Consider the following 20192-nt stretch of genomic DNA (forward strand, 5'->3'; position numbering starts at 1 on the left):
TTCTTTGAGTATGCAGCATTACTAGTTGTTGTTTATGGACCTGTCTTGATAAATAATTACTTTTGGTGATTATGTAGATGACTTTTTCCATTACATTTAGTTACATTTAACTGGTTGATTGTGAAATGTACATTCACTGTAGGCCTACATCATGCAATGTGCATACATGTTGCTTGCAATGATGCAATTACATGCATGTAGTCTGGAATTTCACTTATTTCCAAATCTTGATGTTGCAATGACGAAATGATGTGTAGGCTACCCCAAACTTCCTGTTTGTAAAAAAGTGTTGAGTAAAATAAATGTTCCAAAAATGATAAAGATGACATCAAAGGCTTAACAAGATTAAACATGCTTAGTAATTCTTATAGGACACATCACTGCACTCTATACTCCTCTGTAAACTGGTCATCTCTGTATACCCATCGCAAGACCCACTGGTTGGTGCTTATTTATAAAACCCTTTTAGGCCTCACTCCCCCCTATCTGAGATATCTACTGCAGCCCTCATCCTCCACATACAACACCTGTTCTGCCAGTCACGTTCTGTTAAAGGTCCCTAAAGCACACACATCCCTGGGTCGCTCCTCGTTTCAGTTCACTGCAGCTGGCGACTGGAACGAGCTGAAACAAACACTCAAACTGGACAGTTTTATCTCAATCTCTTCATTCAAAAAACTCAATCATGGACACGCTTAATGACAGTTGTGGCTGCTTTGTGTACTGTATTGTTGTCTCTACCTTCTTGCCCTTTGTGCTGTTGTTGGTGCCCAATAATGTTTGTATCATGTTTTGTGCTGCTACCATGTTGTGATTCTACCATGTTGTTGTTATGATGTGTTGCTACCATGTTGTTGTCATGTTGTGTTGCTACCATGCTGTGTTGTCATGTGTTGCTGCCTTGCTATGTTGTTGTCTTAGGTCTCTCTTTATGTAGTGTTGTGTTGTCTCTCTTGTCGTGATGTGTGTTTTGTCCTATATTTTTATTTTAATCCCAGCCCCCGTCCCCGCACGAGGCCTTTTGTCTTTTGGTAGGCCGTCATTGTAAATAAGAATTTGTTCTTAACTGACTTGCCTAGTTAAATAAAGGTTAAATAAAATAAAGAATATATATATTAAAAAGCCATATTTGGATGGGTAGATTAGATAAGTGTTTCTTAGAACAAAAATGAGGGTTCCCCATCATTGACTTGAGAAACAGTGGATTAGATTCCAAAAATGTTTTGATGCATATTTATGTAAGATGTCTTTGTGTTATTAAACAGATATCTGGAAAATATGTACAAAAACATGAAGTAGTAAAATAGTATAGAATTAAAGTCATTGTGATCTGAAGCTTTTGTAACTCAGTTCACATTTTGAATTCAGGGTCCCAAAAATGTAATCAAACATTTACAATATTAACTCAGTCTCTGTCTCAATATCGTGTGGATTGTCTATGACCCTGTGTATACATATTTTCCATATATCTTTTTAAAAACACATAGACTGAGTTAATATAGTAAATGTTTGATTACATTTTTGAGACCCTGAATTCAAAATGTGAACTGATGTCTCCACCATGTGGTATATAGTGGTATTACTAATGGGTCGCAAGTGTTTCTGTTCACAATGACTTTAAATCTATACTATTTTACTACTTAATGTTTTTGTTTCATCGTATAATAAATGGGTTTACATTGTTTTCATTTAAGTAATCTCATCCAGCCACTTTGTGTAATTAGATGAGGTGTTTCTGCAGTATATTTGAAGCATGGATACAATAATAATAGTGCTAGGACTCTAGGATTTAATTTATTGAATTAAAGTCTCTCTTGAAGTGGGATATTGAGGACTAAAGGTCCTAAAGGACTAAAGGTTTTGCGACTTTGGTTTGCGGCTCAAAATGACCTATAGGCCACGTCATATTTACTGTGACCAAGCAAGGCAAATGCTACCCCCTACTGTCTGATACAGTAATACCAAGTGCAGGCATCTTTGCTTTTCAATGGTGGCCTCATATTCTAGCCAATAAATTACTGTGATCTATCATGCTTAGCTCCAAGCAGTTGGTAACTCAGTGACCTGGTGTAAGGCCTCTCCTTTACACTGTCCATAACCACAGTTGTTTCCAACTTGAATTAAGTTAATTTATCATAGTTGCACCTGGATAAAGCCTGTTGTTTTCAACATTTAATTGTCATTCAAAATATTGTTCCAGATTAGGCACTAAATCAACCCATCCCTCTAGTTGTCTGCTAATGCTACGTCTCTATTAATTGGCCGGCAATTATGAAGCGGCTGACCAGCACAACGGAAAAGATTGCATGTGTAGTCACTCATGAGTAAGATTGAGGAAAATGAAGATGAGTCACTAATTATAGGTGCCAATTTATATTTTTTCTCTGCTCATTATACATCACATTACTATGAATTCAAGATGCCAACTTAACCATAACAATTCAGCTATCTTCTCTGGTTGCATTTATGAGGGAAAGAAAGTCCAAAACAAGAAACCGCTTACCCACACTAACAAATGAATTTGCCATTCTGTACTTGTTAGTGAAAATAAGTAAAATCAGCATAACACAATATGCTTTGTATTACTCTGGCGAATCAAGCAGGTGTGAAATTGAGTTGAACTGTGTCAGTTTAAACAAGTAATTCACAATGTAAAGAACTATACAGACAGAGCAATGGTAACTATGATTGACTCTAGCCTGAGCCACTACTGCTGAGATCTTTAAAATTATTTTTTGACAACTGTGACAATTCTTTTTGACTGTTTCCATTGATTGATTTATGTCAGGTATGACTTAAAGATGGATGGAACGTGTTCCTTCCTGGTGTGCCAACGGCCACGCCATTAGCTTATTATGGTAGGTCTTAAGGATCATGGGCGTGCTGCTGACTACATTCTCTTGTAGGATGTCATGAGGAACAATGGTGCTTCATATGTTCTATTGTGATTATAATTATGGCCTTACATTCAGAAGCTAATGTTATGCACAGGAAAGGAAATCGTGTAATGCGTCCAAATCTTCTCCACCAGGTCCGTCATGGGGTACTAGGCCTCCTTGTCCAGTGATACTGACATCCATAGGTTTTATTTAAATGCCGCTAGTTCTGTTCTTCTAAACTTTTGAGCTTTGACGTCACGTTCTCTTTGATGTTCTTGTACTTCGCCCAAAAGCACCGTTTTTTTTTCTCTAAGGCAAGGAGTACTATGAGTTGCATAACAGTGTTCTGTACATATAGAACACCATATTACATTACCACTTTTCACCAAGGTTGCCTCTAAGCTGAGCGCGTGCAGTAGCCCCCAGACTGCCACACAAAAATATAAACCCACAGAGAGAAATAAGCACGAGATTGAACTTCACTCAACTTTCTAGAGCAGTAGTCACCAACCGGTCGATCGCGCTCAACTGGTCGATCTACAAGGCATTCCTAGTCTATCGCCAAACATTTCTGTAAAAAAAAAACTACGATAATATCTTCTGTTCCTGTTTTCTTGTTATTCATCTCCGGCTGTTGGCTGTATGTGGACACAATTCAGCTGCCCTGTGCGTCGGATAGGCGAACTGTTGCCATTTTGAACAATTTCATGTGTCTGAAGGTACAAACTTCTGAGAGCAAATCAACTGCACAAAAGGTCTACCGCTGGCCGAACGGATGGCTCAGATGGCGGTGTCTGCAGTAATATAGCACAGCATAAAAGATAGCTACAGTAAAGTTGATACTGTGAGATTTCAGAACGTTTAAAACCATGACAAGAGAGAGACTGTCAACGAATGAGTTCATGTTTACGTTCTTACTCAGCACTGTCAACACTTTGTATTCAACACTTCTATGAGCCATAAAATGTGTGTTCTTCATATTTCCACTCAGCACTACAACAAGCAGTGCAGCAGTAATTATTGAGTAGGAAAGTGTATCTCTAGGCTTGCGTTGTTGTTATTATTAGTGGTTTGGGTCTTTTTTAATATCAGAGAATATTTCACTTTCTCTGTTCATAGGAGTAACAACATGAATTTGTCCATTAATGCGGTGCGACTCGAGTTTTTCCATCATCTGGAAGGTGTCAGTGGAGGAAAGGGAGACCAAAGGGATGGTGAGAGGCGGACCCTCAGTCTGCTGCTCTCTCTCTCCACTGAGACTGACCATCAGATGCAGGCACCATCAGCCCAGTAAAATAAAAATAAAAAGCAAATGATTTAAATGTATGCTCACCCAGCTGTGCTTCACAAATAATACAACAACAGATCTATTACCAGGGTGATCATATATCCTACCTCAAATTTTGAAATATAATTTTTTGAAATGTCCCGAACAACAGTACATTGGCAGGGCAATTCAAGCAAAGCCAATATGCGGTGATAATGTATTAGGCCTATAGCTTACTACACAAACCTCATTGCTACAGTACTGTTTTTAATTGGTTAATGTTGCATAGGCTTATGCTCTTTAAGTCATGTTAAAAAAATCTGCATTTTGATTCAAAGTGATCTTGATTCAGAAAAGGTTGGTGACCACTGTTCTAGAGATTTTCTGTTAACACTATCAACATTTCTCTTTACTGTGGCAATTGTGATCGAATCAATGCAATATTATCCACTTTTAATGCAACATACCGAAACAAAACTAACTATGCAAGAGATTTTGTTGTAGGCAGAACGCATCAGAGTAGGATTCTATTGCATTCACACACACTACTCAGACTGTACTCTACACAGACTGGTGCAGCATAAACAGTCAGAGCTGCAGTAGGCCTACAGTATATGCAATTATAAACTGGGTGGTTTGAGTCCTGAATGTTGATTGTCTGACAGCAGTGGTATATCAGACCGTATACCACGGGTATGACAAAACATTTATTTTTACTGCTTTAATTACATTGGTAACCAGTTTATAATAGTAATAAGGCACCTCCGGGAGTTTGTGGTACATGGCTATACCATGGCTAAGGGCTGTATCCAGGCACTCCGTGTTGCGTCGTGTGTAAGTACAGCCCTTAGCCGTGGTATATTGGCAATATACCACACCCCCTCATGCCTTATTGCTTAAATAGACCATTGCCATATATGGATCTTTGCCATTTACTTTGATCTGGACTGTGTTTACAGCATGAGTGGTCGTGAGTAGATGCGGTTGTTTTGAGATCAAAGCGAGAGCTGCATGTAGCCCTATGTGCACATTTTGTTCATATCCTTTGCTAGTTAGTGAGTTATTAGCCCAGTTATAGATCATTTGTAGTCAGCAATAAGGGAGTGATTGCTTCCTACAAGAGGACAAAATGTATACATTTCTAGACATCCATGAAAAGCCAGTCAGGTAAAGAGCTTTTTTTGTCTTAAAGGGGCAGTGTTGTATTTTGAGACAGGTTTGAATAAGCTAACCAATAGTCAGAGGGTAGCATAATTTGTCTGATTCTCTGTAATAATGGTATGTGAATAAAAAAACATTTTATTTTGTAAAGTGGTTTCTTACATCAAACAACACAACATTTTCAGCCACCTCCTTGTCTGAAGGACAAGTGGATAAACAGGTTAATATCAAGCCCTGCATGTTCCCCCCCCCAAAAGTCTCATGGAATGTAGACCTATATTGAACACCACACATTGGCTGCTACTGTAGGCTGAATGAAAGAACAGCTATTTCCATGTTGAAATGTTATGGGATGCACTCTGTAGGCCACTCTGGTAGGCCTCCATTATGATCAAATAGCCACAGTAGCCTACATGGCCACTGTTAAAACTGTAACTTAAAGCGGGTACAGCCTCAGTGTTCACAGTAAACTCACCCTGGAACGTGCACATCATTTTTTACAACGCTCAAGTTTGCGCTCAGCAGACCTGAAATGTACTTAGTGCTGCAAAAAAAGTAAGGGAACATTGTTAATCACTATTTACCCTTGTTTGCTTTGTTATTTTGTCTCTGTGCGCAAGTGTGAATCATCTATCAGCAATGCCATAAAGATGGTTTACGTTTACGGCAGGCAACCAGTAAACATTAAAGGAATCACTGGAAACAATATGTGCACATGTGGTTTGTACTGGGTTTACTTCAAATAAACTTCAAATAAACTTCCATGAGACTGCAAAATATACCGTTTTCATTTGTACAAACACAAAAAAGACACACAAAAGTATAATTCAAAATATATATTACAGTGTAAAAATCAGTTCTCAAATGTGATCTTTGAGTACAAAATGTGTGATTCTTATTGTTTAATGTTGTAGGGTGTTTTATAGCAGTAGTGTAGGTTTAACTGTCAATGTTAGGCTACAAGATGACCATGACTAGTTTGTGTTGTATGTGGTTTACTAAGGCCAATCCAGTGCTCCATGCTTAAATCAGGATCAAAATAAAGCCATGGTATTATGGTAAATCCCAGTTCTACCTGATGAGGGAGACAGACACCATGCAAAGTGTGTGATTCTATCATGAAATTAGTATAGCAACTTCTATCAATACATGCAGGCCTGTATGTTCATCTATAAATCATTTACGTAATATGTATTTTTTCACTCGATTTTAATTACTTTTTAATTGGGAATAAATCGTTTTTGAATAAATACACGTAATTGACTTGTAAATCATTGACTTGATGTAATACCAAAGTCTTATTGCATAGCCACTGAGTGGCGGCATAAAACGGTGGCATGCGTTTTAACACACTCAAACTCTAATCTCAGCACTATAGCCTAGTTTACACTGACTGAAACTAATATCAGACTGTGTGGGCCTGTGAAACACCCGGTTATTTTGTAGGTCTCTGGGGCACTGGACATCTCAATCCCGTTGACCAATATCACATTGACCTAGCTATAGAAAAGTACTATTTTATTGTCCTGCGCCGTACGACATAGCATACAGGACAGTCAGAAATAGAGACATCATAAGACATACTGACAAAGCACAATATACACAATATATGGGTACTATGTATGTGTCAACTGTAATGACATTGTCCTAAAACGCGCTATAGTATGAGCAACCAGTACCGCGCGCTAAGCGCGTCTAGCAGGTGCTTATTGGAGCAAAGTCGCATGCGCGCTGTGATGGAAATGGTGTTAACAAGGACACGGGAGAACTGCGCCCAAGCTGTCAGGTGCTTGAGTAATGGAGCTGTTATTATAAAGGATACTCTCCCAAGGTCTGACCCCATTCGCAGAGAATTGAAAGTGATATCCCAGGTCAATTGCCTCGAATAAATACAATAGATCCACATGAATAGATGTTTGGCACACTTCTACTTTGCTGTGGAAGATTATGCTACTATTGGCACTGTACTGCATGCGCCTAATATTGAAAATATAAATACCTATTTCTCTCTCTGTGTGTTTGTGTTTGTGTGAGAGAGAGAGAGAGAGAGAGAGAGAGAGAGAGAGAGAGAGAGAGAGAGAGAGAGAGAGAGAGAGAGAGAGAGAGAGAGAACGTGAGAACGTGAGAAGTGAGAGGGAATGAGAAAAATAGGGTTATTAAGTCGGGGTGGATACTGCAGTTGCCTATATAATTTTGTGAAATGCACCTCCTAGGCTTTCACCTTTGTCCGATTTCTCGAAATAAAGGTCCAAAATCCAAATGTAGAACCAAACACAGCAATCGATTCAGTTTATGACCAATATTGGACAATGAAACGAAGCGAGGTAGGCTTAACATGAATTAGGTGTTTGGAGGCTTCTAAATGAATGACAAATTAGGCATGACGCATGCGTAAAAAGCGCAGTAGGCGACATTCTTCCTCTCCTCTAATTTTCTACGGTTAAAGGCATAAGCAAAGCATTAAGTGTGACATATTTTATATTATATATGATTACTATAAACACACTGTGATTACATGAATATGCCAATTCTCCATTCTTGTAGGCCTGTTGTGTTGTATTTGTTTTGGTTGTGCCAATTCTCTCTCCATTTCCAGAAAACCACACATCTAGCAATGGTCTGGTTAATCTCAGGTGGCAAAAACGTTGCCGTAAACTATTCTCCACTCCAATGTTCCATATCTGGTTGAATAATATCGTCACCGTACACCAAGGCAGGCTTCATCAGGTCAGAGTCCACAGTATACAAAAGGTCCGTGCTATCCGAGATCCTTGGGACGTCTCTACCCCTATTGAAGTTGAAATTGAAAATGTTTAAGGTAAGGGTTAAGGTTAGGTAAGGGTTAACGTTATGTTAAGGGTAGGGTAGGGTTGAGGTTAGGTTTAGGACTTAGACTTTGGACATCCCAATGATCCCCAATAGCATTGACCCTGTTCAAAGTAATCATCCTGCAGTACTTTGTCATGTAGTTGTGTAGTTTGTGTAGTGTTCACTAGGTGGCGTTACGTCTGGCATATCAACGTAAGAATCCTGTTCAACATTAGCCTATTGCAGACGCACTGCCGCCTTCCGTGCAATAAAATCCAGTAAGATATCGAAGGCGCCAGGTGAGCAATAGACAGAGCAATTGAGATTCTTTGTGTCATGTTTACTCCTATTCCCTAGCGCCACAGTCGTTACTTATTAACCATACAATTTACAAATAAAGATATGAAGTTAATAAACTCATGATTCTAGGCGCAATGGAGAGTGCAATCAAGTTATTTTACATTCTTTAGGGTTCAGAAGGCCCATAAAACACACGCGCACAATGACTCGCTCTGGCGCAGTCTTGCGTCCAGGAAGGAATTCCAGGTATCATAGCTGAGGTTGAGAGTTTCCCAGTGCCTTCTCTCAGGTTATCTTAATAACATTTCTCAACTCTTTGATCATTGTCTCGACGCCTCTATCCACAAATGGTAAAGTGGACAGAGTGTGGAAAGAGAAAGTCTGGCTATGCATGATAGAGAAGGATCGATACACATTTGGTTTGAGTAATTACATCACTTTGTATTTATCCACAGAGTTTACATCATAGTTTAAATAATATCATGTAGGCCTAAAGAAACGGACACATGGAAACGTATGGAGACTGCATTTCACTATTTTATTGACACTTTCAAGAACACATCGTTGGTGTTGTAAACTAGACAAAAAATCGAATACAACATAACCCAATGACAACTTTAGAAACACAAAAGGAACCTTCATATTTCAATAAGATGCAGCATTTTTACTATCAGGCTGCAAAGCATTTTTAAACAGAAAATTCGTCCATTTTGACACACCTAGACGAATGTTTTTTTCTTTTCAGAAAGCTGCTGTAGTGTGCTCTCGCTGTCATTCGTCTGAACAGTAGCACTTAACACACAGAGACAACAGGTAGGCTAGAGGTACAATGGCACATGTGTGTCCGCTAAAACAACTAGCTCTGTGGATATTTGAGGTACAGGTAAATCCGTATTCAGGGGGATATAAAATGCAGATGGAAAAACAAGGGTAATAGCCCACGAACTATCTTTACACAGGTATCGACAATAAATTAAGGACAGATCCCTAAAATCAAACTAATCCGTTGTATTTACACGCAATATCAATATCAATATGAAATAATTACATAAATATTTGTATATATCACTATTTACATTTATAATCAATATTATCTTTTCAATTGTATTTCAGATTCCCTTTGCCAGTTGAATACTTATGTTGGATTCAGGATGCGAAATCAGGACAGTCTCAACCACTCGCACATGAAGTTTATAACCTCGGTTCTGTTTTGGCATACTTCAAACAAGTGCCAGCATATGGATTTCCGCAGCATAATCCTGCGTTTATAATTTGACAAACCGAGACATTCGTTAGTAAAATCAATAACCGAAGACCAATTGATTGATTCCTTAGAAAAAAAGGGAGGGAGCCATTTTTTTTCTCTCCTCCAGATTGGTTTTAAGATCAGCCTGAAGCATTCCTTTAGCTTTATTCGTATCATTTGAACTTGGTCGTGAAAATAAATCATAACAACAAACTGACAGTCATAAAAGAGACATGTAGCGTTTTGTAGGGCATGCAAAGTGTCACCTACCCCCCTATAAGCATAATGATATGCTTCAAATAGTTATGCAGTTAATACATCAAACACAGCAGTCTTTATAAGATAAAGAGAAGTGAATTCAAATAATTATAACCAATTCAGAGTGCACATTAAATCAAACAAATTTCGTTACCTCAGTAACTCGACGTAAAACAAACGTATACATAGGACATCACACAGCAGCAACTTATCAAAGATCTGTGAGTATTATCCATGGCAACCTTTCAGTTTCAATACTTGTATGGTATTCAAATAACAGGACAAATTCTAAAGTGTTGTTTAATTTAACAAAAGAGAAATATACATATGAGATGTGTATTTAACCAAAGTGCATTTCAAAATCTAAACTGTTCACTAGGTCAGTTTTCTAAACCCGCATTCGCTAGAAGGGTGTCGTCATACTCATCCTCATCGTCCTTATATGATCATCACAACAACAACAAAAACAACAACATTAGAATCTATGGGGACACGCTTCGTGACCTGTCCTGTATGGAATCAAGTCCGCTGACCAAACGCTGAATGCTCTGCAACTCGTTAATGGAATCTTTCCCAGAGCAAGTTTTTGGGGACAGGGAGACCGAGCCGGATGACCTGCTGGTGACCTCCGAGGTGGAGTCCAGGGTGGCGGAAACGGGGCTCGTGGCCATGCCGTCCCCTTTCAGCTCTGCCGCACTGCTCGCCATGGAGGGGATGGCTGTGGTGAGCAGACTGCTGTCCGGAACGCTCATAGGGATGGAGTAAGGGCTGTACCTGAGGCGGGGGCGCACTGCGTTCAGGAAAGGGTGTCGGTGAACAGAGGAGGCTGCGGAGTTGGCTGCCGCGGCTGCTGCCATGTACGTGTAAGGGTAAGGGAACAGGCCCCCAAATGGAGACATGGCCAGGCCCTGGGGAGAGAGGAGGGGAATGATATGAATAGAACTATGCACACATTTAACAGACGCTAACTTTTAGTCACCATAATAACACAGCAAAACAGGGAAAATAGGCTACATTTAAATTGTTCACAATGTACACTTAAATAGTTTCTCAATGTACACTGTCTATGTAGGCCTATATATTAAATTGAGGTCATGTAGTGAGTGAGTGTGAATAATGAATCCAGACACGTGAGCTTCACGGGAAATGTTATGTGGCTGTGTAAGCCTACTTTCACTTTTCTCATAAAGCGATTTTCATGATTATGCTTTACTGTGTCTATGCGTACTGATTTTATACAGCGGCGGTGTTGACATAGATGGGTGTAAACACATTACCAATACATTTTCTTGAATTTAGCCTTAAATATGGAATATATAACGCTATCCACGCGTAAAAGCATGAAAACATTCCGAGAATCAAATTGACAAAACATTATTTTTTTTGTGTTATGTGATATCTAGACCCACCACTATGTGATATCGTGTTTTATGTAATTTTGCAAATAGTTCATGAATTGTGAACGCAAATAAACATTATTTATATATGATGTTGCTCATAAAATAGCAATTTAAAAGGAACTATTTCTGCAACACATGTGTTTTGAAAGTAGATGGAAACAGCAAATCTGTTATGTATTTAGGAGAAGTTGTTTTCCCTCCCCGAACCAGTGAAGCACTAAGCACATCTCATTCGCCATGTTCCTCTAAAACACAGACTTAATTAATGAGTTCACATCAACACTAGCCTAAAACTATTGTTGTAACGCTTAGGTGGTCTCTGCCTTAAATCCCAACATATGCTGTAAACAATTGAGACAAATAATATCCACACCTTCCTAAAATCCAAATAAACTTGAGTCCCTATAAAACACATTCCGTTATTATTTATGCTATAACACAACTGTCTACAATAGGCTATGCTCGCCCCTGTTGTGATTTTCAACACTATAAGGAATGAACAAGACAATTAAAACGAAATGGAAATTATACTATTTTTCTTCTACACCATGTTGACATTTCCACATAAAGTAATGGGGACAAGGACAGCTAAGATGATATAGGCTACACAGTCCAGTATATTCGTCAAAATGTAAGGAACAACTCAGGAGCACATAGCATGTGTTTTACACAGGCATTAATGTACTGCTGGTGGTAATGAAACAGGTTTTACCTGTGATGCCAAGACATGTTGCTGCAGATGAAAAGGCAGTCCATGAGCTCCCGTCAGGCTTTGCGAGGGTGACGCCATACTGGCCGTGTCCATGGAACTAACCCCTGCGGAGGACACCGCTGCCAGTAAGGGGCCCATGCCCGCGGCCATATTCGAGAACGCGCCTCCCATGTTGAATTGACTGGGGTGCAAAAGAAAGGGATGCGCGCCCCCTAAGTGATTGAAAAACTGCTGTCCCGCGAAACCCGGTGGAAATCCAAAATGATGCATGTGACTCTGGCTTAAGTGCGGACTGCTGTCAGTTTGAACAGTCAAAGGCATATAGTTCTCCTTGCTTATAGACCTGCACTCGTCCGCTTTGGGCTGGTCCCGGCTTGGACTCTTGAAGTCTTCTCCGGACCGAGTGGTGCTGGAGATCACGGTGATGTGGCTCTGTCGTGAGTCCGCTTGGCTTTTCTCAGTCCTCCGGGCGCTTTCCCGAGACCGGCCGGTAGAATCACTGCCACCAAATTGATGGCCTTTAGTCTGGCTTGCCTCATGATCCTTCCCATCCTCCGTAGTGGTTGAGATCTTACTGGAGTCCGGCCCATCCTTTAGGTTTCCATTGCTTTCATCGTCGCTGTCTTCATCACTCTCGCAGAAATCTATCAGGAATGAGTCAAAAGTTAGTGATACATGAGAAATGATGATCAAAGTTAATCAGGATTCATTTAGTTTTTAGTTTTATTCTCCTAAATTCTCATATAGCCAACTTTATTACATTTCTTCATGACTTTCGATGCCATATTAATACAAAATGAAAATAAAAATGTACAACTAGATATATAATCAGTATCGGTCAAAATTATATCTCATATAAACAAATATGCCTAGATTTTAATCCATGCTCGTTTGGAGGATCGTAATTTGCGCTGTCAATGAGATGTAATTATCTGTCGGATACTGTACGGCTAATCATGGTAAGTAGGCTAGGCCTAATGCTTTAGGCTACGTAGGCTAGTGTCCATAATGTATTGGGCTACATTGAAATCCATAGGCTAGAGATTAATTTTTATTCTTTAAATTAACCTTCAGCATATGATCATGTCCTTCAAATTGGCCTCATTTTAACCGGTGGCATGTTTTCACAATTCTAACGATTTTTCTCATTCAGATAACTGACTACCACTACATTCGTGACTACGCCTACATCTCGAAAGTTTATTTTATATAAAAATATATATCTATATCCAGTATATCATTCTGGCAGATGTATGATTCATTTTATTGCTAAATGCTTAGCACGAGAGACCCGTCATGTGAATCGGAATTACAAGAATGAGCCTACATAAAAGTTAGGCTACATAGTTTGTATGTTAATGTTGGTGCTGGACAAAATTATATAATTTGTAATGCAATTATTCAACACAATAGGCCTACTGATATCCAAAGACATTCAACTGAATTCAAAGTAAATCCAAAATGTAGCATAGGCCGACTCATTGAAAAATATTTCACCGCACACTTTTTTTTTCAAGCGTAGGTTACTGTAGGTGTCTATGCTATGTGGGTCTGTGGGATGCGGAACGTGTAGGCCTAGTTCTGAATCTTAACCCAAGCAGAGGCTGTGGGCTCCATTACCTTTCAGGTTGGGAGGCCCCACCGTAGACACTGCGGGAGACGAGGCCTGGTCGAAACATTTTAATGAGGCCTGCTCGCCGGAGGAGTCGTCGGATGTCCCGTTCTCTTTTTTCTGCTGCTCCTCATATGAGCGAATTGACTGCAGGGCCAGCTGTTTCCTACATTATACAAACAGGTTATTGGTCATCACTACCATTATTTTGTAAAAAAAAAAAAAAGATCTATAAGAAAACTGATAATTTATTCAAGGCATAGGACATGGCTTGCTATGTACAGTCTTTGCGTATAGGCAAATTCACAGGCCTACAATTCATTTTGAGTGCAGACAATCCAGATGCATTTTATAAATCAATATATGTCGTTTCGAAGAAATCAAGCTATCCAAACCCACTGTAGAACACTAATAACATGTAATAACCCACCGCCCAAACCATTTTCTTGTATACTGTTGTCAAAACGGTAAAGAAAAGCTTTAAAAAAGTTAACTATCAATAACTCCACACTATTTCTATAGTAGGAGTTTCAAAATTGTATTTTGCTCTTTAGATCTCTGCACTCAGAGAACCATAACAGTGTAAAAACAACATGACAAGCTATGTCTATTACCTCTGCCAACTCATTAATAAAACGTGAACTACACAGCATCATTTTAGGTTGAAGGGGTTGTGCAATTGCAAAGACAGTCGTACCGCTTTTTGGAATTCACCAAGATCACTGTCAGCCATTGTTTCTATAAAATCCGACATCAGAAATCGTAAAATGTTTGTTGCACAGTTAGGGAATAGTTTAAACTTCTCCTTACCTCTTCTCTCGTCTTCCATTGCCAGTGTCACGGAATCCTTTGGCAAAAGGATTATGGTCGATTTTCAATTGTGTAATCTGAAAGAAATCAAAGTTATAAATGTTCGTAGGTAGCGGCAGGTAGCCCAGTGGTTAGAGCGTTGGGCTAGAATCCCCGAGCTGACAAGGTCAAATCTGTCGTTCTGCACCCTGAACAAGGCAGTAAACCCACTAGGCCGTCATTGTAAATAAGCATTTGTTCTCAACTGACTTGCCTAATTAAATATAAAATAAATGTTCGTAGAGGTGGGCAAGTTTTCGTGGAAGTAAATTGAGTGACATTTATCCTCGATTTCTATTCTTAAAGTTTAAAAGTGAACCTTAAAATCATAGAAAGGAATAGTAGTTTAATTGTTGCTGCATCTCAGTGCAATATTTTTTTTTTAAATTGCATAATTGAGCCACCATCTGAATGGTTGGAAATTCGTTGGTAATTGATTCTCAAACTAGTGACGAGCTTAATAAAAGGTCTGATGCTATTAGAGACCATTTTTTTCCACACACACACACACACACACACACACACACACACACACACACACACACACACACACACACACACACACACACACACACACACACACACACACACACACACACACACACACACACACACACACACACACACACACACACACACACACACACACACACACACACAGACACACACACACACACACACACACACACACACACACACACACACACACACACGTGCAATGCATACTGAATGTCAACCTCGCAGAGCACATTATTTCACCATACTCACTTCCTCTCGCTTTCCACCCCTCCCATCGGCACATTTTGGCAGGGTTGACAATATTCCTCAACTCATGTGGCTGCCAAACATTAACTGCATTTTTGCTTGACCCAAGTGCCCAGAGGTAACACTTAGCTAACATTTCTCTCTTATATCAAAGAGCCAACATAAGAGATGATTTTGATTAGCGGTGTATCACATGTGGAATTAAATGTTACCACCAGCGCAGCCTGTTAAAATCAAAATGCTCTTTTCTCTGAGTAACTGCACATTCTGTTCCCCTCTCTTTCTCTTTCTCACACTCTCCCTCCCCCTTGCCTCTCCCATTCTCTCAATGTCTCGCAAACACACACACACACACACACACACACACACACACACACACACACACACACACACACACACACACACACACACACACACACACACACACACACACACACACACACTGTCTGGGTCGTTGCCAAATCCTTTCCATGTGATTAAATATAATGAAGTATTATGTATTACATACATTCCTGAGAATTCTGACCCAATTGCTTTAGTAGGTTTACACGGCATGAGATGAGGTTTACATGTATCTAACACGATAGCTAGTAGGCCCAACACTCAAACAAGATGAAACAAACCTTTCAGATGTTATGATGGCAAATGGCGCAGTGCTAGCATTGGCTATAGAAACTACTTGAATAAAAATGGATGCAAAATAAATATACAACTATTTCATGAAAATAAACGAATAAAGTGTGATTCTGCCTACCTTGTCATTTTGATACGCAGTTACAGCAATGAAATCCGTTTCAGGGAAAACGTAAGTCCTGAACGTGCTATAGGGTAGTTTGAGAATGTCGTTGGCTCTCACGATGTGAAATCTGGGCTGATATTTGTGCATGGAATTCAGGATGGTCTGGAACAGGAAAGAATTCTGGATTTAAAAAAAGATAAGCACACAAGGATTTCTAACTTTTGATGAAGATCAGCCATTTTTGTAGATTACTCAATCGTAGTTCAGGCTAGCCTACTTGATGCAATGGGCTGTATTGGAAAGTTCTCCTGAATTTCTCTCACCAACAACGCATTTACCAAAAATGTTCAATACATTTATATAGGCCGAAGCAGTTGGGGAAAAAGTTGGAGAAACATGTTGCAGTGAAAATATTAAAACCTCATTCGTTATGGACACAAATCTATTGAGTTGAAATTAGGCCTGCATATTTTGGTGAAGCCTTTTCAGCCTCGGCTCCATATGACCAGAGAGGCAACGTTAACGGGCTTATTAATATTAGGCTACTAATAATAATACCTCTGATAATACTAATAACAATCATGATAACAATAATACATGCTAAAAATGTAGAGAAGCATGCAAATAAGAAAAAAACATACATTAGATGAACTTACAAATCCATGCTTGTCGGATATGTTATTCGTCAGCTTGAGTTTGTGAAAATTGACGACTTTTGACATCCACTGCTCGCCAGTAGCCGGACTGTCCGGGTGAATGTACATCCTCTTTGGCATTTCGGGATCGGCCTTCCCTGCCACCATCCAACGCGAGTTGTGAAATTTATACCTGCAGTCATCGGCTGCAACAATATCCATCAACAGAATGTACTTTGCTTTCTTGTCCAAGCCTGTGCATCTCACTTTGAACGGAGGGAACATTCGCCTGTGAAATGGAATAAGAAAATCACTTAAAAACAGTGGACTGGCCTACCTTTCACTGTGACTGAACATTGTTATCCTATGTTCATACATACATATGGGGCAGCTATCTTTACATTGCTATTATACTGGTTATGATAATGAAAATGTAACACTGCGAATACTCAAATATTACACATTTTACATTTACTTGTATGCCTATATGTATATGCGTCAGCCATACGATTTAGTGCACGAATAAATTCTTCATCTAACAGAGGCTGTGCGAGAATATAAAACACCCACAAATATCTGCCACCTAGAAATAATTAAAAAAACGCATAATATGTACACCATGCATTATGTAACTGTATTTGTACGGCGTACTACTTGTTTCTTGTGATAGTAACATTTGTTATTACACTTTTGCATAATAGGCACATAGACATACATGCTTCCGTTTCATAGCCTAGTATTGTGGGCTGACTTTAGATCTACAAACGTCGACAAATTGTTTTGTAGAGTACATTTTAGAATTGCTCACAGTTTTATTGTGTCATAAGAAGTTAAAATGTAACAGCCTTATGTGTTGTATATTTTATAGTTTGGGTTGGGTTTTATTTTATCTCGTGTTGAGATAACATGACCATGCAATGTGGCCATACAGATTCTGTCGATAGGACAAAGTTAGGCTATTCTATTCAGCTGATTTACACACGTAGCCTAAAATCACCCTAGTTTGAAATCAAAACGTTGGCCACCATTCGCGGGGGTCCAGTTCCAAGCACCCATCATTAAATCAATTCACCCGAGAGGCATGCCATCGTATTGATGAGCAGAATGATCTTCATAATAACAAGATGCATACTGATGTATTTCGACTGCAGAACACACATATGTCTTATTCGAACACATCAAAGTTGAGCTCACCTTCCGGATTTCGTGATAACCATTTCAGTGCCTCGCTTGTGGAACGTTTCCCAAAGTTCCTTCGCTTCCAGGTGAACTTTCGGGTCGTCTTCAACCTCTTCTTCAGGCTCCAGAGTCTTCAGAGGCCTCAGATGGGCTGCGGCTGCCTGGTGCCCCAGCGAGGAGAAGTGGAGGCCGGACTCGGCGGCGCCCATCAGCTGGTCCATGATAGGCTTCCCCAGGGCGCCCGGGAGAGAGAGGGAGCCGTTGTGAGGTAGCGCCAGGGCCGGGAAAAATGGAGGATGGTGACCCAACATTGCACTCATGGCAAATTCCGGACCCCGGTGAGGTAAAAACGGATGGTATGCCATACTCGTTCCTTGTATGACTGGATCTCTCATCAGGAAGCTCATCCAAGTCCAGACAGGTACCAAATATATGGATTTATTTAGTTGAATACTATAGTCAGTCTATGCAGATTTCTTGACGAGTAAAACTGTCTCAAATTGAGAAGTCTTGAGAAGTCCACTGTCACCACTGCAGAAATAAGCATCCACTTGTGTTCGGCTGGGTGGTATGAATTATCTTTACTGTCGTTGTATGAGTCCCAACAAAGTGTCTGCAATGAGAAATGAACAAATGCACTCCATTAGTCTTAAATTGTGTTGAGATAAAGATTTTCTTCCGAGATTGACGGGCGTTGAGCACTTTGCTATGCGTTGTCTTGCGAACAATTTTCGAATTAAACCAACAAGGGTGAGTAACTACGCTTTAATTGACTGCTGTCTTCTTTTCTTGCTGTTTTCTAGGCTACAATATCGGCATTCCTGTTAAAATGCATTCGCTTTCATTGGCTTCAGTCCTCCTGCAAAAGCGATGTGTTGAAATATTTCGATAGCGCGGAATAATTCCTCTGTCTTTACTTGTTCCAGACATGCACCCTCACACGCACGCACACTATTTCTTCGTCTCTCTTTCACGCACACACACATTTCAGTAAAGACGTATGCAGAGAAAGGAGTCGTTTGACGGCAGAGAGGTGGTAAGGTCCCAGCACCAAGATATTACTAGCGCTTCTGTGCCCCATAGGCTTCAAACTGTATGGATGTGTTGCGTGTTACGAGAAGCTGGGCTCTGTTGATTGGCTCTTTCACGCTTTTGGACCAATTGTGTGGCTTCGTAGGCGTGGTTTTAACAGGTCGGGTGGAGGGGACAGACTTCAGACTTATAAAAAGGTGTTTGGAAACTCAAATGCTGCTGTGAAAACCACTGCCTCAGTCAATATTGTGTGAATATGTCAACATCATTAGAACTAGTGGGATCACTCGGTCTGTGGGACCCTGCAAAGGAAAAGTAGCCCGTCTCCGTGGCTTTGTCCGTGAGATAGTACTCTCGTGTGCAGTCAGAGCGGCAGGGTTGGCCCCGTCATCAAAATATTGACTGACAAAATGTTTGTGCGAAGTCGTGGACGCTTTGTGTAGGCTATATGGAATGAATGAATATACACAATTTATCGTCACTGATTTGATCATTTGGAATTGATTTGATGAACAGAAATCGTCCGTTGTCCGTTATTCTTCGTTGTAGCGATCTACAACACCGGAAAGGAATGTTTGAGCAACACGACAAGCTACCATTATCAGCACCATATTCGTGAAATATTCTAGTGAATTTTGACCGGTTATCGCGCGATGACCCGATGTCCAGTTAGCATAGGCTATACAATGTTAATAATATGACAATACGTTACATAAACGATCATGTTAATGTTTGCTGACACTTTATTGCAGATAATATTTTTTGTTGGTTTAATCTGTCACATTGGCCAGCCTTTGTAACAATCATTAGCCTACAGTGATGCGTTTGATAGCCAATTTTGACATCAGTAAGCATCACTCGACATTAACTCTCTGAATTGCAGTATTCATTTGACCTTGAATGTGAAGAGATGTCAGGGTCATTCCGTGCGCTGAATGCATGGCGCCTGTAGTGTGTGGTTTTGTCTGTGGATAATATTGTTTTACACACTTTAAGGCAGGTTAACATGAATAAAGCGCGAATAAAACTATCTCTCTCTCTCTCTCTCACACGCACACGCACACACTACCTAATATAACAATGTGTAGTCTGATATAACGATATTTCGAAAATACAACCCACTAAAGCACATTACGCGCAAGTCTAGACAGCTGCACCAGCCAAATATTTAAGGATTCATTTACAAGTAAACTACAGAGGGAGTGGCAGTGGTCAGCCATATTGACCAAACATTGACCAAATAACATCCCATCCAATCGTAGGCCTACAAGGTTGAACTATAGGGACTTGCCAATCTTCTGAGCTATGATTTTGAACTAGTACTATCCATTATTTCATGAAAGTTCTTTA

At 39.9% G+C, this 20192-nt stretch overlaps 1 protein-coding gene across 4 annotated transcripts; it reads right to left on the reverse strand.

Moving 5' to 3' along the window:
* Nucleotides 1-8934: 8934 nt before the first annotated feature.
* On the reverse strand, nt 8935-18905 carry LOC106566936 (T-box transcription factor TBX3). Of its 4 annotated transcripts, none has more exons than XM_014135575.2 (7): nt 17826-18905; nt 16638-16920; nt 16012-16176; nt 14454-14530; nt 13652-13809; nt 12032-12675; nt 8935-10827 (listed from the first exon to the last, which is right to left on the reverse strand). In XM_014135575.2, exons 1-7 carry the CDS (start codon nt 18215-18217, stop codon nt 10402-10404), a joined length of 2145 nt encoding a protein of 714 aa, XP_013991050.1. In that variant the 5' UTR covers nt 18218-18905; the 3' UTR covers nt 8935-10401. The 4 variants fall into 4 exon arrangements, with proteins under 4 accessions (XP_013991050.1, XP_013991070.1, XP_013991057.1 ...); XM_014135595.2 differs by having other exon boundaries at nt 16012-16158; nt 16653-16920; nt 17826-18904; XM_014135582.2 differs by having other exon boundaries at nt 16653-16920; nt 17826-18904.
* Nucleotides 18906-20192: the final 1287 nt, after the last annotated feature.

The sequence above is a fragment of the Salmo salar genome, chromosome ssa01 (assembly GCF_905237065.1).
Source record: "Salmo salar chromosome ssa01, Ssal_v3.1, whole genome shotgun sequence".
Lineage (NCBI taxonomy): Eukaryota > Metazoa > Chordata > Actinopteri > Salmoniformes > Salmonidae > Salmo > Salmo salar.